The following is a 26,129-nucleotide window of genomic DNA, read 5'->3' on the forward strand; positions in this document are numbered from 1 at the left end:
TGGGTAAAGGATTTATTACAAAATTTACAAACGAAGGGCTTCTCTCCAGTATGGATTCGCATATGGATATTAAGGCTACCGGACTGGGTAAAAGAACGATCACAAATGGAACAGGTGAAGGGTTTCTCACCCATATGGCATTTCATATGCTGCACCAGTTCCGATGAAGTGGCAAAGGCCTGCCGACATATGGAGCACTGATACACCATCGATAGGCTATGCATCCGCATATGTTCCTTAAGCTGCGATTCATGTTTAAATGTCTTATCACATTCGCTGCAGCTGAGTGGTGCCTCACCGGTACTATGGGTTTTCAGGTGAATCGCCAACGAGGTGGAATTCACAAATCCCTTATCACACAAATGACACTGATGCGGTTTCTTAATGGAATGGGAGCGGACATGGACCATAAGACTACTCGACTGTGTGAAGGCCTTCGAGCACAATTCACATTTATACGGCTTCTCTCCACTGTGGATCCGTATGTGCGTATTCAAGCTACCAATATGGGTGAAGGTTTTCTCACAAATCGAACACTGGAAGGGTTTATTGCTAATGTGGCAGCGGACATGCTTCGACAAATCTCCAGCACTGGGAAAGGAGGCCTCACAGTGGCTACATTGGAAACACTTCGGCTCACCACTAATCAGGGAGGACATTTCAATGGCTGCCTGTTGGGCAGCACTTCTACGACCTCGACCCCTCTTCACGGCAGGTATCACAGGGGTAATTGTGGTATTCGCCGCAGGATTTAATAGCAGAACTGAAGCACCCGATTCCCTCTGTTCACCCACATTTATGGCCATACCATTCAAACCCCCACCACTATGGGAATTCGATGAGTACTGTGACTCAGCCTCAACCTCCTCATATGCACCCTCTTCTATTCCCTCCATGGTGGTTTGTTCCTCTTCCACATTGAATTGTTGCAACTCGGGGGCATCACGGGTCGTTTCATCCTGCGTTGGATTAGAATTTGAACTGGAATCCGAGGAGGAACTTGATGAAGACGAACTTGAAGTGGAACTTGAATCATCATCATCGTCGTCATCATCATCTGAATCCGAATCTGACGAAGACGAATCATCTTCATCCCCGTTTCCCATCACTCCTTGACCATTTTGCCTTTGTTCTGCATCGCCACCACCACCACTATCCTCTGCCACCAGTTCACACACCGGTTCAAATACCCAACTATAATCTTTACCATCCTCCAGCTCTTCTTCGGACTCTTCTTGTGGCACTGGCAGATCAGCATGTTTGGTATTCAAATGTTCATACATATGAAAGGGATTAACAAAATACTCCTCACAACACATACAATGAAATGTCAGGTCGGGGGTATTTTGTTTTATCACCGTTTTTACGGAAGCCTGTTGTCGCTGTAGCACATCTTCGGTGAGGGGTATTATTGTAAGGGGAAGACTTACATTTTTATTAATATTATTTGTTGTTGTTGCTGTGTTGATGTTGACGCTGCTGTTGTTGTTGTTGCTAATGTTATTGTTGTGATTTGTGTGCAGATGATGTGAATTAAGTTGTAAGGCCATAATGAATGTGTGATCTGTAGGGGAGTATATAAGGTGAAAAAGGATATTGTATTTAATATGAAAAACAATTTGAATATTTTAAATTGCAAATATGTATACAATTAGCAATTTATATTAGAATACATAATAAAACCAGTGAGCGGTCTACCACTGAAGTCTATTTTCCAGTACAATATTTTTCGAAACGTTCCCTCTCTTGACTGATTAGAGATCATCAACTCATCTTTCTAACCCTGACATCTTATTCGAATCATATGTTCCCGTTGACCCGCTAAATATTGACCGATCATAATAAAAGTAGTCATTCTCCATAGTAGACCAAATCCCCTTCCCCGTGTAAAATTTTAATGTTTGAATTATAATTATGGCCTCTAGATAGACTAGAAAAATAATTTTTTTGGTCCATAGGTGTCGTTCTTGACCTAAAATAAAATTTCTTAAAAAATCCTAGATATCAGCTCCATATTTCCGCCCCCAGTGAAGTAATGGGTTACACCTGTAAATATTACACCTGTAATATTTAAGTATAACTCTCACATCCAAATAAATATATCACTATAATTGGTACCAAATCAAAGGTCAACAACTCCTCTGGATATACTATTCACTTCTCGGAATTTACAGCCTGTTTTTAAAACTCTAAACGAACGAATTCGAGTGACTTACTGCCAAACTCCTTGTTTTTGAAAAATATGTCATTTATTTTTGTTTTGAATCAAAAAATATTTGTTTACATAAACAAAAGTTTGGTCGTAAGTCACTCGAATTCGTTCGTTTTGAATTTTACAAAAACAGGCTGTAAGTCCTTCATAAGTAAATCATTTTGTAAGGTTCGATAATGAACTATATGTGAACTATATATAGCCCGCATTTAGGCCTTTGAACACCTGTTTCTATATGAAAGAGTTGCCAGATCGAAACAAAATTTAACATGTTTTTATAACAAAGATGGATGTTTCCAAAACATTTAACTTTTTTTAATTTATACCGCGTTTTTTGTGCTAGGCTAAGAACTTTCCGAACTACCCTCGTATACGTTAAAAATGAGCCTCGTCGAAATATTGGTTTTAGGCCCCATGTTTCTTTGGGCCAAATCCGTTTCAGAGAAAATTTAGAGTCGATTTTCAAATGTCCGTCCGTTGTCCGGCTGGTGTGCACGATAAGTATCGAAGGGAATAATCGATTTCATCCACACTTTGCACATCTTATTATTACTTCCAAACTTAGTACAAGTTCCGTCCACTCTGTCTGGTATTACCCACACAAAATGGTAAAAATTGTGGAAAAAAAATTAATTTTACAATATAATGAGAACTAAGTAACCTATTATCTTAACCGAGCCTCAAGATCAAGTAGGAATATGGGACCCATGGGTCCACTCCTTTTGAAACCTCCCCAACAAATTATTAAATTTTCAATATTTATGAATCCAATATCAGAGGAATTGAATGGCCGATTTGATCAAAACTTTACACAATCTATTTTTATTACCAAGCCTAGATCAAGTTTGAAGATGGGACTCTTTCTGGTACCTCCCCCACAAAATGGTCAAAATTTCCAGTATTTATAATGTCCGATTTGAACTAAACATTGCACAACCTATTATATTTACTAAAAATATTTCATGTTTGAAGATGGGACCCATTGGTTCACTCCTTCTGGTATCTCCCACACAACATCAACATTTTCGGACATTACATTCGCCCAATATTGGATTTATAAATATCCAATATTAGGCGAATGAAATGACCGATTTGAAATAAATATTGCACAACCTATTATCTTTACAATACCTAGATCAAGTCCGAAGGCGGGACCCGTCTGCCCTCTCCTCTGCTACATCCTACAAAAAGGGTCGTCAATATTACACATTTTATGAACATAAATTCAAAACATTTTTAATTAAACATAGGTATACCTTATATAAAACTAATAATAAAAAGAAAAACACTTTTTTACTTGTTTCAAATATATTTTGAATTTGTATTCTCCTCTGGTTGGTATTTCGCGACAGCAAGAGGAAGACTAAGGTGTGAAATCGCCTGCCGGGATAATCTTATGAATAGACCTTACTTATGAATAAATCTTGCTAAGAAGTGACTTTTTAAATGTAATTCACAGGTCCATTTTTTTTTTTTTGAAAATATTTATTTCGAAACATGTTGTCCTCTTATTAAAAAACACGAAAATTCTTGTATTGTATTTGCATAAAACTTACATTTTATAAAAATGATTTCTTTCTTTTAGTTTTTTTCTTTTATTTTTATAAAAATAAAATATTCCTGTTTATTTATTTTATTAACTTTAATAATCTTGAAATGCATACTTATTTAAAAAAATAGTTAATTTTTTTTATTTATTTCTATTTTAATAAAATTATCGAAATATATGGTCATTCAATTAAATATTTCTCGAGACCCTAATTCATACCACAATAAAATCCTTTGTTAACCACAAATTCGCAATTTGCCGCGCTATTTCTTATACAAAGTCCAAAATACACTATAACAAACATACATGTACACAAAAACAAGTTATCCCCAAAAAATATATAAATATATACTTAACATTTTTAAATATGTATGCCTACATATATAATATTTATTACACCCATTCCACACCCTCTCCATTAATTGATTTAATATTTTACTCAAAAATCCGCATATTTAACAAAATTACATTAATTTCATTTATTAACAACAATAAAAATCCAATTTTGCATTACTCACTTCATGTGCTGTGCGAAAAATGTGTGTATTACAAATTTCTTGGTATACACTCCAACCAAAAAAAAATTCAATAAATTCAATTTGCAAAGTCCTTTTGTGTGTGCTGTTCTTGTTATAATTAACAAATCCCCAATACATTGGGAATTGCGGAGTTTTTGCACATATTATTAAATAAATCTCTTTGTTTTTGTTGTCGTTACACAATTCGAATGATCGAGAACACGTTTTCCTTTATTTGCATTTATCCGCTTCGGCTTCTTTTATTCATTAAAAATAGATAATTAAAAAACAAAATACAAGCAAAACTAAACTAGAAAGGATTCAATGGTTGTTTTGTTTATAGTTGTTGTTGTTGCCAGCGAGCTGTCAAATTCGTTGTAGGGATATAGAATTCGATAACGGTGCTAATCGATAATATTTATCGATGAACATATGAAATGTTTAGAGGGGAGGATGTTTGCTATTGCAAAAACGATGCTTGTAATAAATACAAAATTCCATGGCCTATAAATAAGGTCATACCTCTCAAGTTTGCTGTCAAAATGCATTATTGTGAATTGACTTCCATTATGAAAACGTAAACAAAGTCGAAATTTTTGACATTAGACTTGAGAAAAAACAGCTGTTTTCCGATTTCGATTGCTATCTTGGTGACCTTATTTATAGGCCATGCAAAATTCAATTCAACTTCGAGTGGCTCACAATAAAAGCAGAATTTTACGAGTAAATCACGCCAATGGGATCCAAAAAAAGAATATATCTCACATAACAACGTACTTGTTTCATATATCAAAACTATCTCTCTATGGCCTATTCCCGCACTGCAAGAATCTACTATTTTGACAGCGATTACATTTTTTCCTTTATGACATCGAAAGAAATAATAAAAACCAGTAAGCGGAGCAGTATATTCGGGCTGGGTCGACCGTATGATACCCTACACAACTATCAAAACCAAAACATTTGTTTTTGTCTCGATTATCTGTCAAAATTTTCCATATAATATTTAACATGGTTGGCAACATTGCACATCGAATACGAGTAGAAATTATTCACTTTGACAGTTAATCGATACATCAGCTGCGCTAAATGTACTACCTATTTATTGTGCCATGTTTGCACCCTTTTTGACCGATTACCAGATCTTATTTCTTACCCTGGCATATTTTCCAAATCTGGTTTTCCCGTGGTGAGCATTTACGCCATAAGATGCAAATTTATTCATTTTACACGGAAAAGTCTTGTCCGATCATTCTCAAAACAGTCCTCCTAATTAGTTGCCCTGGTTCTCTTTTCCGTGTAATGTGTTTTGATGTTCGGCTTATAAGTGTAGACTAGAGCGACTTGAAAATTAAACAAAGATAAAGTTTTGAATCCATTTTACTTCCTATATATCATATGGTTATACAAATGTTTGGGTCTATTCGACCCGCTAAATATTGATCGAGCCATGCTTCTTCCTTCATCTGGTTTCTCTGGATGATCTTATTAATATACCTTGATATCTATCATACCGCCGATTAATAGCTGTGAACCGTATGATTTGCCGCCTCATTTCATCATCTTTACAAGCCACACTTTCCTTAACCATAGGAAAGCAAATTGGCAAGGTTTAAGAGAGTTCACCAGCAGAAAGGGAATTTCGAGACTTCGCGGCAGCCTTAAATGAAACATAATTTCCTAGCAGAGGCAGTTTGATCTAGCAAATGATCGTAATGATCTCCGTCGATCTAATGCAGCAGATCTCAGAGTCAGGCAACTCACGTTAAATGTCAGTAGATTAGTCGCGGAACATAAGCAGAATAAATGTTTGGAGCTAGGAAGTATTGCAAGATCGGGACAGGTGTGAGTAAACTGTGAGTAAAGATTAAGTCTCGCTTCCTAACCATTTTCAAAACGAAACTGTTACTGATCCTAAGAGATGCGCAGTTATTTTAACCGACAGTTTGACGAACATCCTGAGAGTGACAGGAAGAAGGGAAGAGTACTACGTCGTATAAGATTTCTTCCCGCCGAGGAGGTAACATCACAGTTTACAATAGGTGATATTGCATTTGACATCCTTACCGCTAAGACATCTAATGGCTTTGGTCCTGAAGAAATGTCTATGGTAATGTCAAATGAGCCTGGAGTTAAGTATCTGACTAAAGTCCTAAATTTGTCGGTAGATACCTAGATCGTTCCCATGGCATGGACAATGGGCAAGGTTTTTAAATATTACATACCGATCTAACTTTTGTCACCAGTAGCGAATACTCTTGAGGCAGGTTCCGTAAGCAACACAGCACAACAACAGCAGCGTTGCACGTCATTTCCACATATATAAGTCTATGATTTGATCAGAACCTTAACTATTGTACGTGGAGTTCGGAATAAGAAGTCATAATCTCACACGGCCTTCTTAAAATTTAGTATACCACATTATGAAAATGATGGCTTTTGAAATTCCAAGTTTTATTATAATGGATCAACTTTTAAAAATATTTGATCAATACTTAAAAGCTGTTAAACATCTAAACATCTACCTTTACGTTATTCCATTCTCTCCAGACAGCATTGAGATCGTTACCTACGCAGATTATCGTACGATCGTTGCTTTTGTTGCTGTACCTGCTTGTGTACTTCAGAGAGAATCTTTCTAAATCCTCCACCCAAGCGTGGCAGGAAGTATCTGCCTGTGGGAGTGAGGTTCAACGTTATTAAAGAGAGTTCGTAGATCATGTTGCCTATCGAGCATACTGATACATTTACCGACAGAGTTGTCAACTTAATTTATATAGACTCATTCTTTAGAACTGATCTCAAGATGTTTGCCGTTGTCGGAGTGAGTGTTCCACTTCTCCAAATAAAATAAGCTTCACAAGTATTCCTTTGACAAAGCGGCTTCCTTGTAGCTAACCTCGCGGATTTTATTGAATAAAAGTTTCGATTTTTCTGCTGCGCTCGTAGTATTTTATAAGTTTTGTTGGATTTGTTTTAATAGTTTGGTTTGATAATGCCGGAGTTCCCCTTTGTATTTCAGATATTACCCCATTATCCAATTTTTTCATAAGCTGGCTTCTTCCAGAAAGTTAAGGTGACATTCCATTGTGTAGATCATTGTATATACTTCTGTTGTGTCTATAGATTAAATTGTTAACCATGCTGTCAATATATTCATTTCCCACATCCTAATCCTTTTCCTTAGGGCTCATGCAGCATCCATGCATATCGGAATCTTTCCTACCGAAAAAAGTCTTCCAAGCATTCGAAGGAGTTTCTTCAGGCGAAGTTCATGCTTTTGGCCTTGGATAACACAAAATCTACATGGCGTTAGAAGTCGCCAGGTGCAGAATGATTTCACAATACTTATCCTGCCTGATACTCGTTTGCATTCATTTCCAACTTTATAGTTGAAATATATTTTCGGAAGTTCTTCGCAGTAGACATGAGTTTGCCTTTTCCAACGTTGATTTTTGTTGAAGTGGTTGTAAAAATACTTCTTTCCACAGTATTTCCAAAGCGCCCTCGTAGGATCATCGTAAGTTAAGAGCAATTCTCCTTTAGGTGGTCCTGGTATGACACAAACGAACAGGTTTTTAGATCCCCGAGGTACCTCACACATCTTATTTTATAAAAATTTCCACCACGCAACAGGATTGTTAATTGAATCCGAACAATTGAATTTTGTAAAGAATGCCGTGCTATCATATTGTGTCAAAGACTTTAACGAAGTCCAAGACAATTGCAATGGTTCGCTCTTTCAGTTTGAAACCTTGCGTAAGTAGAGAAAGCTGTTGAATGCTTTGCTCAAAATCCAAATTGACAATCTCTACGGATTATCCTTTTATCAATAACGTAGTTCATGTGTCGTAGACAGCAATCTTCCAAAGAGCGATATTAGCTTCCACGTAGAGTAGCCTCTGCTCCAGCTTTTGGGATTGGTTGACACAACGTCTAGTTATACTACGTATTTTTTAATATTTTACTGACATGTACTTATGATTGGTGCATTATCATATGCAACAGAAAAATCCTACAAATTTAAATTTGAATAGAAAGGAGTAGCTACCATAACAGAACCCAAAGAAATATGTAGAAGATGTGTGCCGCACCTATGAATGGACTTATTTAGGGTGGTTGTGTACCGTACACATAAGCATTATAGAATTGTATAAAAAGGCCATAATTTGTTGTTTCTGAAATTGAAATTTGAATGGGAAGGAGTTGCTACCATAACAGGACCAAAAGGGATCTTCTACATAAATGTACCAGAGGTTTTTAGCTTCTTCATACGCTAGCGTAAATGGTTAAAAACGTACTCTCAGTTGTTTACTTTTCCTCAATCATTTTTGAAGATGAATTCTCAGGTACGCTCACCTGCACTTACTCTCACTTAGTTATGCCCACCACTGGTCTATATTTTTAACCCTATATGACCCCCACCAAATCGGACGGCTCACACGGCCTTATTTAAATTTAGTATGTCACATTATGAAAATCATGGCTTTTGAAATTCAAAGTTTTATTATAATGGATCAACTTTTAAAAATATTTGATCAATACTTAAACGCAGCATCTCCTTGTCGAACACCAATTCCTTGGGAGTTTTCTCGCAAGGTGAAAAGCGAAAATTACTCAATAGAGTAGCTAAGCAGGAGACCAATTCAATATAACTGAAATTAATTGCAGGACAGGCCTTGGGTCCATCGCCGAATGAGAGAAAAGTGCAAGCTGGACGTTTTACATTCTTATCAAATCGTTCAGGACGAAATGCTTCTGGATCAGGATAAAATTCAGGATTATTATTGATGGCATGTAGGGGTATAATTAACAATGTATTTGGTTCAATGTGCAGGGAATCACCACTGGTTGTCGGTAACGTGCAGGCATTGCGGCTACATCGTGAAGAGGCAAAGAGTAGAGGATATTTTCGGATAGTTTCTGAAGGGGAGAATGTAAATTAAATTAAAAAATATAATATTTTCAAATTTCTTTTTTTTTTTAATATTGCATTTTATTATGAATTAGTAATATTGAAATTATTTAAACAAATATTTACCCATTATAATCTGCTTAATATAACGCATTCGCTTTACAGCTTCAAATGTTAGCTCGTTATTGTATTCCGCCAATATTTCCTTCACTTCCCCGCGGGCCTTATTTTGTACTTCCGGATTTTTCGCCATTTCATAGAGAGCCTCACACAAAGCCACCGATGTTGAATTATAACCTGCCGCAAAAAAGAGAAAAACCTCTCCCACAATTCTATCCAGTGTCAATTCGAAGTTCCTCGATTCTTCCGGATCATTTTTAATTTGTATTAGAATATCCATAAAGTCTGGACGTTGTATACCAAACTTTTCACGATATTCGATAGTCTCCTTAACCAATTGTGTAAAAAATCCGATGGTCTCTTGCCCATGATATTTCACATTAAATAATTTCAGAATATCCAAATATTTTGTACGAAATTGTAGAAGAGGTCTGAAATGTTCAGCCGTTGCTTTATCGCCATAATACCGAAATTTGGCATCCACATCACGCAGACTATTGCATTCCACACCAAAACCCACACTTCCTATGACATCCACCGAAAATCTGGAACTTATATCACGCATTTCGAAAACATTAGTTCTCTCCGCCACCATTCTCTCTTTGAGGACCTGGACAAGTTCTCCACACACCTGTTTCATTAAGGGATACATATATTTGGTATTGTTGGGTGAAAAGCATGGACGGAATTTCCTCTGCAACGGTTTCCATTGATCATAATCCAAACGACCCATATTCGCCAGGAACGGGTCATTGGGATTAACATATAATCCGCGATCGGGAAAATTGTCATATTGTGTTATGAGAATTTGTTCGATGGCCTTTTGGTCCTGCACAAATATGCCCGTCATAAAAACCAATTCAATAACCCTGAAGGCTTCCTGCTTCGCATACATATCCTGATAGACATTTTGTATTAGCCGATAGAGAGGTTTCTCTTTAGTTCTCCTCAGCAATGAGTAAATATTCAAAATTTTTACATTTTGTCTACGCCAATACAGAACACGCTCACAATATTTTAGAAAAATTAGAATTATTAAAATTAATAACAACAAAAATAGCACTCCAATCAAGGACATCTTTTATTTATTTTTTTTTTTTTTTTGAAATCGAAAATTCCGAACTTAATAATAAATTTCTTCTAAATGTTCCTTTAATCTGAAGCAACTAAACTATACTGAAATATTTGAAAATGATTTTTTTGTTAATACGATTTTTTATGTAACCGGTTTCGGATTTAACTTGTCGTATAATGACATAAGTGTGCTAATAAATTAATTGCTGGAAATTAACTTGTAATGCCTTGCGGTAAATGAACTTCGATTTGATTTCTCCTTTCAGGAATAATCAGTTTATGGTTTTGTTAATTTGTCATTTCGATTGTAATACATCGAAGTAAAAAGTACAAATACACTACAGTTGATTGAAGCGATTCCCTCGATCACTGCGTATGTAACTTTGGGCGCCAATTTTAAAAGAGGCACATAAAACCGATATTTTAGTTAGTTGCGACTTTTTCTTTCCAGAAATGAATGGGTTCCGTAATGATAACTACCCCTTTCCAAGTTTAAATTTGTAATAAAATGTCTTTGAAATATTCCATCGACAGAAAATATTGCAGCCGTTACCGTTCGGGTAATGTTAGGCTACTAACAAACAATAACGAACAAATTCAAAGATGGAGAGAACATTTCGAAGAAATCAGTAATGCCAACAATATTCTGAATATGTGGACGAAATAAAAGAGACAAGAGAACAACTAAATTGTAAGAAAGAAACATGAGAAGATGGAAATGCAATCCAGGAAATCCAATCTTACAGTATCCGAAAAATCTATTCTTCTGTACGTCGGTGAAACCCGACATGAACCTAACTCCATAAAGTAAAGTATTCATAAACAAATGTCACGGGAATATTCAGACCATAGAATTGAGTTTTCCAACCTTTCCACCATCAATCCTATGGAAAAAACATTTTAAGAATTTTGGTTTAAAAAACGAAAACAAAAACCCACTCTGCGCGACCTTTTGAGCATCTTCGACACAGCATTCTTTACAAAATTGAATCGTTCGGATTTGTCACATCACATCTCATCATGGCAAGATGACTGAACATCGACCAGTTAAGGCAGGGGTGCCTCAGGGATCGATGTTCGGACCGGTTCTATATAACTTGTTTGTATTCGATATACCACGGCCACCTGAAGGATAATTGATGTTAACATACGCTGATTGATGTTAACATACGCAAAGCAGGGGCGCTTTGGAAACACTTCTCATCTACTTCAATAAATGGGGATTTAAACTCAAGGTCGAAAACTGCTTATCACTACCGGTGACCGGTTCCATATACTATATATTCGTCTGGGACTACATGTGTCACTTAAAGTATGATGATGAGCTAATGGGACTACGAGGATGCTTTGGAAAAACTTCACTAGAACTATGAAACCAAAAAAACCATACAGATAACCATCGAAATTGTCTGGGACCTCGACAAAGCATTTGACACAGTATGACAGTAACATTCTTTAAAAATTTAATTGTTCGGATTCGATCAACAAACTTGTAGCATGGAGGAAAATTTTCTCAAGGATCGAGTTTTTCGTGAAGGAGTCAATGCAGGGATGTCAGAGGAATCCCACCTTGAACCTATAAAACCTGTTTTTATGTGAAATACCAGTGCCATCAGAAGGATGTTTGCTGTTAACATATGCTGATGATGTACTACTGGCACTGCGAGGACGCTATGGAAATTCTTCCCAACTACTTCAACAAATTGAGACTCAAAATCGAAGTTGAAAGATGCATATCAGTGTTTTTCCAGGACGAACCCTAGTCTACAGCGAAAAGCTTCCGAACATACATTCCAACAGTATCTTGAAGTGTTTTTTGTGTTTTGTGCCCATAGGCATACCTCGCAGTGGCTGAGCCACAGGCGGATATGCGCCCACCAGCACCGAAGTGCTGTACCAATTGGAGAGCATGCAGAAGGCATACTCTTCCCCTTCGTGAGGGGCGAAACCACAACCCCCGCGAAGCTCCCAAGGTGGCCACACCAACTGTCAGGCTGGATCAACAGATCCAGGGGCACCTGACACCCGCGGTACGGAAAATCTCCGCTCAGGCTCGAGACCGAAGCCTCTCCCAGTTCGACGCAAGTCCGGGCTGGTATCCCAAAGCAAAATACAACAGCATTCAAAAACCGCAGGCGGCAAGGAAAAACCTTACCCCAAGCAGTGGCGACGTCGAACAAATACACATAACACAAACAATTAAAACGCTGTCCTCACGGACTGCACAAAGGGCCCAAAGGACCGCGGCATCGGACAAGACAAAACAATCAACGAAACTGCCCTCACGGGCATCCTACACGCCATCCACAACCGCAGAAGTGACTTCTGCGAAGTAGAGAGACCGCGAACCTCCCACGATGCGGAACGACAGTAGACCACAGCAGCAATAACAACAGCAATAACAACCGGCGCACCAACCCACCACCACCCGGTGCAACCGACCAAACCCAACTGCAAGGGGGCTATGCACGATGAGCACCTCCACTAAGTACCGTCCTTCTCTTAAATGCTTTACCCATACTTGCTAAATCTTTAATGTCATCATAGTAACAGCATTCCGTGAGAATATGCTTCCAGGCGTCAGTCATCCTGCACCCACATAAATTCGTCTGGGACAGGCCTCACTTATGCAGAACAGCATTGAGAGAACCATGCCCCGTCAGTAAGAAACCAGTACTTAAGCCGAAGTTAGTCTTGCCGGTCCACTACGAACGTTGCGTCACGAATAACTTCGTACGTCACCCTCCCTTTGTCACTGTTCGTCCACCTTGTCTTCCATCTATCAACAACACAATCGAAGGATAGTGCTGTACCGCCTACTCTCCCCATCCACCAAATCAGAAGGCCTGAGCCAATCATCCTCATACATTCCAACAATAAACATTAGACATTAATTTATCAAAGTGTCTGACAGGATAAAGTAACTTCAATTCATCTTGCACAATATATTCGACTTCTGCCGGCATGTGGATTATGTACTATCGAAGTCCAAATTAATGATTTTCACCTACCAAAGGTTTTTTAAAATCTGAATGGACTTTCTTCGGAGGTAAAGTTATGATTAGTTAACCTTAGCATGAGATACGTTCCATGATCTCCTAAACTATAAAATACCTTGGAATCAACCTGCACGAAATATTCGACTTTTGGCGTTTTTTTTTAATGCGAAGAGTGAAACAGGGAGTTCCTCAAGTAGGGTTCATACCTCTCGAATTGGCAGGTATTGAAATCGAAGTCGATTGTACGATCATTATCGATCAAATGTCTATGTAGCTTATTTAGTACAGTTCTTCCTTCTGAGGAATTTGAATATATCCGTTAAGTTCCCGCTTAACATCATGGCCGAAGGTGTACCGACCGACCACAAACTACCCCAAAGTTTTTTAACGTTTCATAACTTATTTAAGTCATCCGTGCTAGCCACCGCTTTTTGGTCCTCAAGTCGCTCAGCGGCAGATCTTCGGGGTGTTGACAAAGATACCTTCTTGGCCTCCTACAAAGCTATAGATTGGTCAGTTGTAAGCTATACGGCGCCAGTGTGGTCTGCGAATGTTAGCGATACGCAGTGGAAGAACATTCAAATGTGTCAGAATGCCGACCTGAAAACTATGGCACGGTGCCTCCTTATGACACCAGTGGACATTTCATACGAGGAGGCAATGGTCTTACCCGTATATCGTCGCAAAAGGATGTTATCGATGAAGTGCCTGCTTGGGTGCTATCGCTGCAATCATCCATGCAATCACCTTATGGATATGATTCCCGACCCAGCCATGTATGTAGAGAAATATGCACATGATCTAGGGAGAGAGAAGTCCAACGATATGGGAGAGAGAACCCTTAGATCATAATTGAATGCAGTTCTTGGAGTGCAACCACCACACATATAGATTCGGAAAATGACAGAAGCCTAGACAAAGGAGAGTGGTTTTAAACGAATTAAGATCGGGATGGTGCTGCCGCCTCGTGTTAAGCCCAAATTGACCGCACGATACCAAACACATGCCCTGTATGTGAACTTGGACTTTACGTTGCATCTCTTCATTTGCCCAGCTAATACGAGTCATCTGTCTCCGGAATCGCTTTGGATGCAGTCGATCAAGATTGCAACTTTTTTAACCTTGAATTTTAATCGTATCGATATCTGTATGGTGAAATATGGAATGTAGCTAATTTATGGAAAATATTTTATTGAGGAATAATCAGAATACAACGAACACCTTTGGTCCATCCTTAGAAGGAAACGCCTGCCCCATACAGCTTTGCTTAAACTGCGAGACGAAGGAATATGGTCGCCTGATGTTACTTAACATTCTAAATGTGACGCTAGATATATATTATTTTAGTAGCCTCCTTTAATCTAAATCGTATGTCATTGGAGAGTGTCTTTAATTTTATATTGTAACCATTAAGTAGACTGTGTAACCTGACATATTTTTTTAAATAAATGAAATTATTTCCGCATATATCCGAACAAGCTATTAAGGTAAAACTGACAAAACTTTTATGAGCGCTCAACATTGGTTCAGAAATCGATTTAACTGGTATTTTTTATTCTCTGGGGGAAGAAAGGTACTTTAAACTAATTGACCAACATTTCTGGGTATTCGGTATTAAAGGGATTTCAAACATGGGTTTCAACCGATATGACAGTATTGTGGGTTCTTTTTAGGAGTCAAATTTTCCTGCCAAAAAATGTATCCTTACATTGCTCCCATATAAAACTTCCGATGGATTTTATGAATTTTGAATGTCGACCTCATAGTGGCGAATATGAAAAGATCAGTCCGGCCACACTTAACCATGTTTTTATGTTGTTTTATTTCTTTAAAAATAAATACAATGTTTTTGTATTTTTTTGCAAAGCTTTTAATTTATTCCATTAATTTAATGTTTCTTTTTTCATTGTTTTATGACAAAATTACACAAAATTTGGTTCGTTCTTTGTTTTCAAAAAAGATAAGTGTTTGTTTCTGTTACAACTATTTGTTTTTTTGTTTATTATAAATAAATATTTTAAGTAATATGTATGTATGTAATATATATTTTTTTTTAATTTCTACTTAACCAAAATTTTATTTGTAAAATAAATTTATTTTTGTAAAAATATATATTTGTTTTGAGAACTAAAGATACGTAAATTAGTTGATGTATGTACTTAATTAGCACCTAATATGTAAATGTTTTTTTGAATATGTAATGTATAATGTGTTTGTTATATATAACTAAATTGAACTTGATTGTGGTATTTTGAGAATTATTTTGAAAATGAAAAAAATTAAATAAAATTCAAAATCCATTTACTTAGTAATGTTCTTTTACGAAAAGTTTGTCGGAGTTTTATACTATTTGACATAAAGGGAGCTTGAATAAATGTAGAATATATCTGAGACCAATTAAAGAATTTTTTGAGGATTCAATGAATAGAAAACTCTATGGGCCTTCTATGGGCTGAAGGTTTTAATTTAAGAGTTATCTAACAAGAGGTATTGTGCCTCCGCCCCATCCTGTTTTATTCTTACAATACGTTTATTTTTGAACACAGGGCATTTTATGTTTCAGCCGCGACATCAATAATTTCAAAACGTTGACCTTTTTCGGGAGAAGTACCTGAAGGAGTGGACCAAAAATGCTTCACATAGGCTTCGTCAAAATACTATGCTTTAGGTATTTCGATTGTTATATTTTAAAATGTTTGCCGCGGCGGAATTCAAAAATTCAGCTTGAGACCGGCTGGGATTTTAACCATGGTTTCCATGGCATCTGTTGATTGTTGTCCGGCGCCTTAGGGTTCAAAGCCACCTCTTTTTCTTCTTAAGGTTGCACAATATGCAGTTGTATACCATAGAAGAACAAATATTGACTGTATGGAACAAAAATTCGGTCACTACAAGAAAAATCTGATATAAAAGGGATGTTCTGGTGTGATGCCAAATGTCCGAACCTTGACACGGTTGAATATAATTCGTTGGTGCAATTTCGCAATTATATTCGACATAAATACAACATATCATATAACGACATTTGTAAGCCACTTTGCTCCATATGCCTAATGAGCGCTTAGACAACGGCGAAACGCGTCGCATAATGGTGGCAACTTCGATCATAGCTCATCTCGAAAGAGAAATAAATAAAAAGGAATTTAACGACGATTTAACTAGTTTTTATTTAAATTTCTAATTATACCCTGCACAACTATGTTGTCAGGGTATTATAGCTTTGTGCAGCCCCGAATGTTTGTAACGCCGCGAAATATTGGTCCTAGACCCACCTTTAAGTATACCGATCGTCATATCTCGACTAGCTGAGTCGATCTAGACATGTGTGTACGTATTCAGATATTATTTAGTAACCCATTACCACATTAGAGGGGGAAATATCGCGCTGATGGCTTTAAAATTTTTCATGAAGTTCCAGTTATGGTCAAGAACAACGCCTACATTTTTCTGTGATGATCAGATTAAAATTTTGGGATGAAATGGACCGAAAACTTAATTTTTTGTGTGTTTTCGAGTCGAGTATAATCCGAAAATCACAACACAACCCACCGTGAAGCTAATCTGGACAAGTAATTCGAAGGACTGTACTGAATATTCGAAAAAGTAAGGAAGAGGTGTTGTTGACCTCTAATCGGGCAAGAGGGGGCAAATATCATGAAATATTACTCAGACTCGGAATAAATATCCTCAGAAAGTTTGAGTTCGTGGTAGTTGTGTAGGGTATCGTATGGTCGGCCCCGTCTGACTATACTGCTCCGCTCACTGGTTTTTACTTAATTTTGTTTAGCATTTTTTACTAATTGCCTTTCCACATTTGTTTTCTTTTTAGGTATGTATTCCACCGGATGGAAACAAAAATAAATCATTTGTAAGTATTTCTCAAAAAAAAAAAGAAGAAAATATTAAAATGTTCAACCTGGTTTTCATATAAAAACACAGTGAATGTGTAAAAGGGAGAACATTTTGTTAAACAGGGATCTACTTATGTATACAGTCCACTTATGATAAGAGATTTTTCTTGATGAATGTTTGTACTTTAAAATAAGATTTTAGGATTTTTCTATTGGCACAAGTGGTATGTTTAGGTTCGAATACGGGGAGTATCGAAAACCGGCATAGAAATTGTTGGAAAATTGACTGTTTGGGATAAAGTTAGTGATAATATATAATTTCTGCCGTAAAAGCCCTGAAATGTGAAGAAACTCCAGTTCTACTTCTTCCTCGTCGATTCCGCCAACGATATTACACCATTTTTTTGACAGGCCTTGGTGTTATGACTTATGAAGTTAATACATTTACCGAATCCATCTGATCACCAAAACGTCGTGTCTTTGCTGAATTGGGTCCTTGATGAAAATGATCCGGAATTTCATCGATATGCACATCTTGACTAATGAGTCCGATTTATAACTCGTTGAATGCGCCAGCAAGCAAAGTTATTGCATCTGGGGCTCGCAGACACTAAGAATTATTGTTGAGATGCCTATCTATATCAATGTATGACTGCTTGGTGCGTTTATGATCCTGAGGGTTGGTTCTCTCGTTTTTTATACCCTTCACCACACTGTGGTACAGGGTATTATGTCTTTGTGCATATGTTTGTAACAGGCAAAAATAATCGAGATAGACCCATGGTTCCTTTTGAGAATATGAATAGAATCACTTTCTGAATCGATTTATGCATGTCCGTCCGTCTGTCCATGTTAAATTGTAAACAAAGTACAGGTCGCATTTATGATCCGATTTGGATGAAATTTGGCACAGCTCATTTGTTTGGCCCAAGGACGAACCCTATTGAAATTGGGAAAAATCGGTTCAGATTTAGATATAGCTCCCATATATATTTTTGCCCGATTTACGGACTTTAGACCCTGCAAATCTTTCGATTTGCACGAAATTTGGCATAGCGTACTGAATTGAGCCACGAAAGATGTGTGCCAAGTTTCGTGAAAATCGGTTCAGATTTATATATAGCTCCCATATATAGTTTCGCCCGATTTACGGACTTTAGACCCTGAAAATCTTTCGATTTGCACGAAATTTGGCATAGCGTACTGAATTGAGCCACGAAAGATGTGTGCCAAGTTTCGTGAAAATCGGTTCAGATTTAGATATAGCTCCCATATATAGTTTCGGCCGATTTTTGTTAAATGGCGTACCAAAGTCCCTATATATCTTTCGATTTGCACGAAATTTGGCATAGCGCACTGAATTAAGTCTAGAATGATGTGTGCAAAGTTTCGTGAAAATCGGTTCAGATTTAGATATAGCTCCCGTATATATCTTCCTCCGATTTAAGGTAAATGGTGTACCAAAGTCCTTATATATCTTTCGATTTGCATGAAATTTGGCATAACGTACTGAATTGAGGCTAGAATGATGTCTGCCCAGTTTCGCGAAAATCGGTCCAGATTTAGATATAGCTCCCATATATAGTTTCGTCCGATTTCATGTTAATGGTGCCCCAAAGTCCCTATATATCTTTCGATTTGCAGGAAATTTGGCATAATATATCCTTCGATATATTTGGATAGAGCTTCCATATATATTTTCGCCCGATTTTAAGTAAATTGGACATCAAACTCTTCATGCTAGTCAGGTTGACATCAAATTTTGCACAACATACAACATTGAGCATAGAATTACGTAGTTGCGTTTTGTAGAAGTACAGACATAGCCCAACAGATAACCTATTTATATTTGATTGAAGTCGATTTATATAACTTATGGATATATATGTAGGTAGATTCACATTTAGATAAATATCACATATTTTATTTCATCCAATTTCATGTTAATAGTCCTGTTTAATATATCCATAGTGGTGAAGGGTATCATATAGTCGGCCCCGTCCGACTTTACTACTTTCCTTACTGGTTAAACATGAGAATTGTAAATGATTTATTTTTATGATCGATGTTGATATTGTTTTTTGGATAATGTTTTTTGCAAAAATCCGCCGATCTAAATTATTGAGTACGAAGGGAAGGGCAACAACTATAGGATAGCCTATACGGGTTGTCAATTTACCAAATTGCTGAAAAAACTGATCGAACCGGAAATTTCAGTAATTATCGCATCTGGGGCCCGCAAACCTCAAGAGTTACTGTTGAGAAGCTTATCTACCACAGCGTACTGTTTATGATCCTGCAGGGTATTGAATCTCACGTTTTTTTAAATATGAGGTTAGGATGAGAGCTTATTAATGATTTATTTTTATGGTCGATGTTGGATGGTATTAATTTGGACAACGTTTTCTTCCAACAAGTGGCCGTGGCGTGAAACACAAACGACGAAACCATTGCTCTTTTTTACGGGAAAAACTTTCGAAGAGGTAATCAAAATTTGCCATGGAGATTTTTCGAAGTTATAGTTGCAAAAATCCGCCGACCTAAATTATTGAGTACGAAGGAAGGGCAAAAACTATAGGATAGCCTACAGGGTTGTCAATTCACCAAATTGCTGAAAAAATCTCATGGCTTCGGAAAAGTTCGCATCTTTTCAAAAATGAGGTTAGGCTTAGTGATTATAAATGATTTATTTGTATAATCGATGTTGAATGGTATTAATATGGCGTGATAATAATAATGCGCTCAGCAAGGGACACAAAAGTAGTTCTGGTAATAAGATACCCTAAGATGTCTATGTATGTGTGTAATCAGTGTACTTCTCAAGCAGTGTTCAGTATCTAAAGATACGGTTGGGTTTCAATATCTGAATTTTACATTTGGTCCTTCGAGCGGTGTAACAATAAAATCTGGTCTTTCGATAATAAGAACCACAATAATATACTTAAAAAAGATAATTGAAACTGTATCCTCAGATGCAGATAAAAGAGTCATACTCAGGTGTCATTCGAATTCTCATTATTCTGCTGCGAAAATTAAGCAAAATTCTGGTATTAAGTTTATCAACAGTAAAACGCTTTAGATACGATCCGCAAGGAAGAACATTACATGGACTAGAGAGTGGCACAGAGTAATTTTTCACCGATGAAAAGGATACAGTTGATATAATTACTACGTTCATGATATTCAAACGGAAGAACACCATTTAAATCGTTTACATTGTCGTTTTAGGTTACGTTATGGTGTGGTAGAGCCATTAGTTATGGAGCTTCAATTTCAAGGGACTGCCGTAAAAATATTACATGGACTAGAGAGTAGTGTAGAGTAATGTTTCTCCGATGTAAACACATTTTATTCAGAGTACCCAGATGCAGATAAAATTGCGTTATGATGTGGGGAGCTAATAGTTATTATGGAACACTTGAGCTTCAATTTCGTTCGTCCAAAATGAATGCGATAACGTACAAAGGAGTTTTAGAAAGGTTTTTTTTTCTGGAGCTCTAAACCATACAGCACGATTCGTCAAAGATTGGATTGATGGCCAAAATGTGGAGAGATCCTGGTTACCATATTCTCCCGATTTAAATATCATCAGAAAAGTATAGGGTTGGCTAGTGCGTAAAGTTCGCTAGCCTGGCAAGCTGTATAATACCAGACGTAGTAACACCTCTTATTGGAAAATATACTATGGAAACAAGCGTATATATTTACGGAGATAGGAATTTCCAAATGTCGTCTATGCACAACATAGTTGAATTCTAATTAGAAAATATATATACTGCCAATAGAAACAATATATTCACAATTCACTGAAAAGAAAAAGAAATCCATTATTTTTTCAGCAGATGGCTGTACGTTGGAAGGATGACATTTCGCAGTAAAAAATTATATTGATGTGTTTTGTTTGCATTGTGTTGTGAGCTACAGGGTTTTAAAAATGGAATTGAACAAAGAGAAAATTAGGTTTTTCTTTGACAAAGGCGAAAATGCAATGATGTTTATGGTTCCGATACTGTAACATCCAATTTTGGTTTCGTAGATTTCGTTCAGGAATTTTGATGTTAAAGACGCACCTCGCACAGATAGGCCGGTCGTCGGAAATGTTGATAAAATCGGAGAAATTATCGAATTTGGCGGTCATGTTAGCAGTCGTAAAATCGTCCAGGTCGATTTACAGATATTACAGTTTTTTTTTACTTTAATGGTATATATATATTGTTTCCTATATGGGTCTTCTATAGGCTAAAGATATTTTAATGCAACATATTAAATAAATTACAATGTAAGGGGGTTTCCACCTACGGGAGCAGAGCTGAATGTTAACGGACGCGTGCACATTTAGCCGATAATGGAAATCCCAATATTATTCATTATTATCAGTCGCGGACAATCAGCGGGTCCTGGGAGAGTTTCGGAGGAAATGACCGAGAGCCTATGTATTCATGGATTGACGAGACGAAAATGGCGCCACCAAATATCCAATTCTCAGGTCGTAGGTCACTTATTTCCTATGAGGCTTTCCTAACGAAGCATTAGGCAACCTCAGGTCCATCGATGTTCACGGTTTGAAGTAAGGGCCTGACTGCATTTGAACGGAGCCTTTCGGGGCGCATCAATAAGTTTTTCAGGCTAAACTTCCCAGTCATTACAAAGGTAAGAGGCTATGTCATGGCTGACCTCAAGTTCTCACTTCAAAAACTTTCTATGGAGCCGCCTTTTACAATGGCTGGCGATGATGAAGATCTCATCTCTATTTCCACGGCGTGTAGCGAAGATACTTCTCAAGCAACTGGCTTTTGAAGTAGATACTAATGCTAATGACCTTCCCATCGGAACGACGGATGAATCACCAGAACACGAAACTGCCAAACGGGTCAGTGCCAAAGAAATCTTTGAAAAAAATGATTTACCTGAGAGCAGTTAACTTCTGCAACCGGTTTATCGAACGGGACATGGATTTTATTACCGACAAGAAATTCTTTCTGATTATGAGTAACCTCGAATTCATTCGGAAGTTCTCTCGGAAATATCCGAATGAAATTGCGATGGACTTCTTAATTGAAGAGGTGACGTCTGAGAACAACCAGGACGATGTTGGTGGTGACTTCTCCATCCTCCACAATGAAGGAGGGCAAGGTAGTGTCGAAGTCGGATCGAGGGAGAGCCTGTAGAAAGGACTCCAGAAATGCTGCTAAAACACAACCCCCCTATGAGAAAATATAGAATGAAATTCGGCTGCTGCTGAAATGCCAAAACCTGAATAAACCAAAAGTGACGAAACAATCAATTAAAAAAAAAATTCATAGAATTTCAATTTTTTTTTTTCAATGTAAAATTTTATTATTTGTTTTCCGATCAATTTCAATTACAATTCTATTATTTCGTTTTGCGGAAATTTTGTTTTATTGAAATTTGTTTTCAATTTCACGGTGTTACAAATAAACATTTTCAGAAATCAATTTGAAAAAAGCACACTAATTTTTTTTTCTTTTTTTAATTAAAAACTACAACTACGAAAAATAATTAGATTAATATAAAAATATTATTTAATTTTTTTTGTTTCAATTTAAAACTAAACTTAAAAATTAAGTTAAAAAATATTAAAAATAATAAAATTAAAAATCATATATAATTGGTTATCTTTGTATGTGTTCAATGTGAATTTTTTGTTGTTGTTGTTGATTTTGTCTTAATTACAGAGAGACACAGAGGGTGGAGAGATTGAGAGAGGGAGTGAGACAGGGGGAGAGTAAAATCTACTTAACAGTGAAAAAATATTCCTGTTAGATATTGAGGTTCCCCATTTAATTTATTTTTCTCCTTAAATTATTAGCTTTGTTCCTTGACTTTTTTTAAAAAATAAAATAATTTTATAAAAATAATAAATTAACAAAACAAAAAAATGTATATTTATGTACGAAAGGTATGTTAAACTAGATTAGAATATAGACATGATTTTTCTTTAGAGGGGGGACTGTGTTAGATTTTCTTTTATGATTTTTGTTTTCACTGCTTTGATTTTGGGTTTTTTTGTTTTTGTTGTTTGTTGTTCTTCATTTCTATTTTATTTTGTTTTTAAGATTAATTTTTTATCAGTTGTTGCGAAATAAAATAATTTGTAGACGACAAAGGACTGGATGAGATGTTTACAGCGTTTTGGCCCGATCCAGAAGATCGCTGATGAATTTCTGTAAACAAAGAGATAGAGAGAGGGAGGATATTAAAAGTCAATACGATATCAAATATTTGACAATTACTACTTACAGATATGTCAGATTGCGGGCGTTTGCAGACGGACAATAATCGCTAGAATAAATGAAAAAAATAATTAAATTAATTTTTTTAATAAAAAATTATTTTCAAAAAAATATATTTTCAAATTATTTTTTTTTTTCAAGGGTCCCCTAAGACGTGGATTTTTTAGAGAATGTTTTTTCAAGGGTCCAACAAAGAGGCGTGGATTTTTTAAAGAATATTTTTTCAAGGGTCCAACAAAGAGGCGTGGATTTTATAAAGAATATTTTTTCAAGGATCCACACAAGGCGTGGACTTTTTAAAGAATATTTTTTCAAGGATCCACACAAGGCGTGGATTTTTTAAAGACTATTTTTTCAAGGGTAAACACAAGGCGTGGATTTTTTAAAGAATATTTTTTCAAGGGTATAACCCAGGCGTGGATTTTTTAAAGAATATTTTTGAAAAGGATCCACACAAGGCGTGGATTTTTTAAAGAATATTTTTGAAAAGGATCCACACAAGGCGTGGATTTTTTAAAGAATATTTTTGAAAAGGATCCACACAAGGCGTGGATTTTTTAAAGAATATTTTTGAAAAGGATCCACACAAGGCGTGGATTTTTTAAAGAATATTTTTGAAAAGGATCCACACAAGGCGTGCATTTTTTAAAGAATATTTTTGAAAAGGATCCACACAAGGCGTGGATTTTTTAAAGAATATTTTTTCCACACAAGATTTTTTAAAGATTTTTCCACACAAGGCGTGGATTTTTTAAAGAATATTTTTGAAAAGGATCCACACAAGGCGTGGATTTTTTAAAGAATATTTTTGAAAAGGATCCACACAAGGCGTGGATTTTTTAAAGAATATTTTTGAAAAGGATCCACACAAGGCGTGGATTTTTTAAAGAATATTTTTGAAAAGGATCCACACAAGGCGTGGATTTTTTAAAGAATATTTTTGAAAAGGATCCACACAAGGCGTGGATTTTTTAAAGAATATTTTTGAAAAGGATCCACACAAGGCGTGGATTTTTTAAAGAATATTTTTGAAAAGGATCCACACAAGGCGTGGATTTTTTAAAGAATATTTTTGAAAAGGATCCACACAAGGCGTGGATTTTTTAAAGAATATTTTTGAAAAGGATCCACACAAGGCGTGGATTTTTTAAAGAATATTTTTGAAAAGGATCCACACAAGGCGTGGATTTTTTAAAGAATATTTTTGAAAAGGATCCACACAAGGCGTGGATTTTTTAAAGAATATTTTTGAAAAGGATCCACACAAGGCGTGGATTTTTTAAAGAATATTTTTGAAAAGGATCCACACAAGGCGTGGATTTTTTAAAGAATATTTTTGAAAAGGATCCACACAAGGCGTGGATTTTTTAAAGAATATTTTTGAAAAGGATCCACACAAGGCGTGGATTTTTTAAAGAATATTTTTGAAAAGGATCCACACAAGGCGTGGATTTTTTAAAGAATATTTTTGAAAAGGATCCACACAAGGCGTGGATTTTTTAAAGAATATTTTTGAAAAGGATCCACACAAGGCGTGGATTTTTTAAAGAATATTTTTGAAAAGGATCCACACAAGGCGTGGATTTTTTAAAGAATATTTTTGAAAAGGATCCACACAAGGCGTGGATTTTTTAAAGAATATTTTTGAAAAGGATCCACACAAGGCGTGGATTTTTTAAAGAATATTTTTGAAAAGGATCCACACAAGGCGTGGATTTTTTAAAGAATATTTTTGAAAAGGATCCACACAAGGCGTGGATTTTTTAAAGAATATTTTTGAAAAGGATCCACACAAGGCGTGGATTTTTTAAAGAATATTTTTGAAAAGGATCCACACAAGGCGTGGATTTTTTAAAGAATATTTTTGAAAAGGATCCACACAAGGCGTGGATTTTTTAAAGAATATTTTTGAAAAGGATCCACACAAGGCGTGGATTTTTTAAAGAATATTTTTGAAAAGGATCCACACAAGGCGTGGATTTTTTAAAGAATATTTTTGAAAAGGATCCACACAAGGCGTGGATTTTTTAAAGAATATTTTTGAAAAGGATCCACACAAGGCGTGGATTTTTTAAAGAATATTTTTGAAAAGGATCCACACAAGGCGTGGATTTTTTAAAGAATATTTTTGAAAAGGATCCACACAAGGCGTGGATTTTTTAAAGAATATTTTTGAAAAGGATCCACACAAGGCGTGGATTTTTTAAAGAATATTTTTGAAAAGGATCCACACAAGGCGTGGATTTTTTAAAGAATATTTTTGAAAAGGATCCACACAAGGCGTGGATTTTTTAAAGAATATTTTTGAAAAGGATCCACACAAGGCGTGGATTTTTTAAAGAATATTTTTGAAAAGGATCCACACAAGGCGTGGATTTTTTAAAGAATATTTTTGAAAAGGATCCACACAAGGCGTGGATTTTTTAAAGAATATTTTTGAAAAGGATCCACACAAGGCGTGGATTTTTTAAAGAATATTTTTGAAAAGGATCCACACAAGGCGTGGATTTTTTAAAGAATATTTTTGAAAAGGATCCACACAAGGCGTGGATTTTTTAAAGAATATTTTTGAAAAGGATCCACACAAGGCGTGGATTTTTTAAAGAATATTTTTGAAAAGGATCCACACAAGGCGTG

At 36.2% G+C, this 26,129-nt stretch overlaps 1 protein-coding gene across 1 annotated transcript in view; it reads right to left on the reverse strand.

Moving 5' to 3' along the window:
- Positions 1-26,129, reverse strand: part of LOC133324346 (protein phosphatase 1 regulatory subunit 14B) — a 153,504-nt gene that overhangs the window by 124,685 nt on the left and 2,690 nt on the right. The window contains exons 3-4 of the mRNA XM_061533192.1: positions 23,500-23,541; positions 23,380-23,423 (exon numbers count right to left, since the gene is read on the reverse strand). Of these exons, the coding sequence (XP_061389176.1) occupies positions 23,382-23,423; positions 23,500-23,541 (84 nt within the window). The 3' untranslated portion in view covers positions 23,380-23,381. The remainder of the gene's footprint in view (positions 1-23,379; positions 23,424-23,499; positions 23,542-26,129) is intronic.

The sequence above is a fragment of the Musca vetustissima genome, unplaced genomic scaffold (genome assembly GCF_032173495.1).
Source record: "Musca vetustissima isolate MV318-11 ecotype Yass unplaced genomic scaffold, APGP_CSIRO_Mvet_v1 utg39023, whole genome shotgun sequence".
Lineage (NCBI taxonomy): Eukaryota > Metazoa > Arthropoda > Insecta > Diptera > Muscidae > Musca > Musca vetustissima.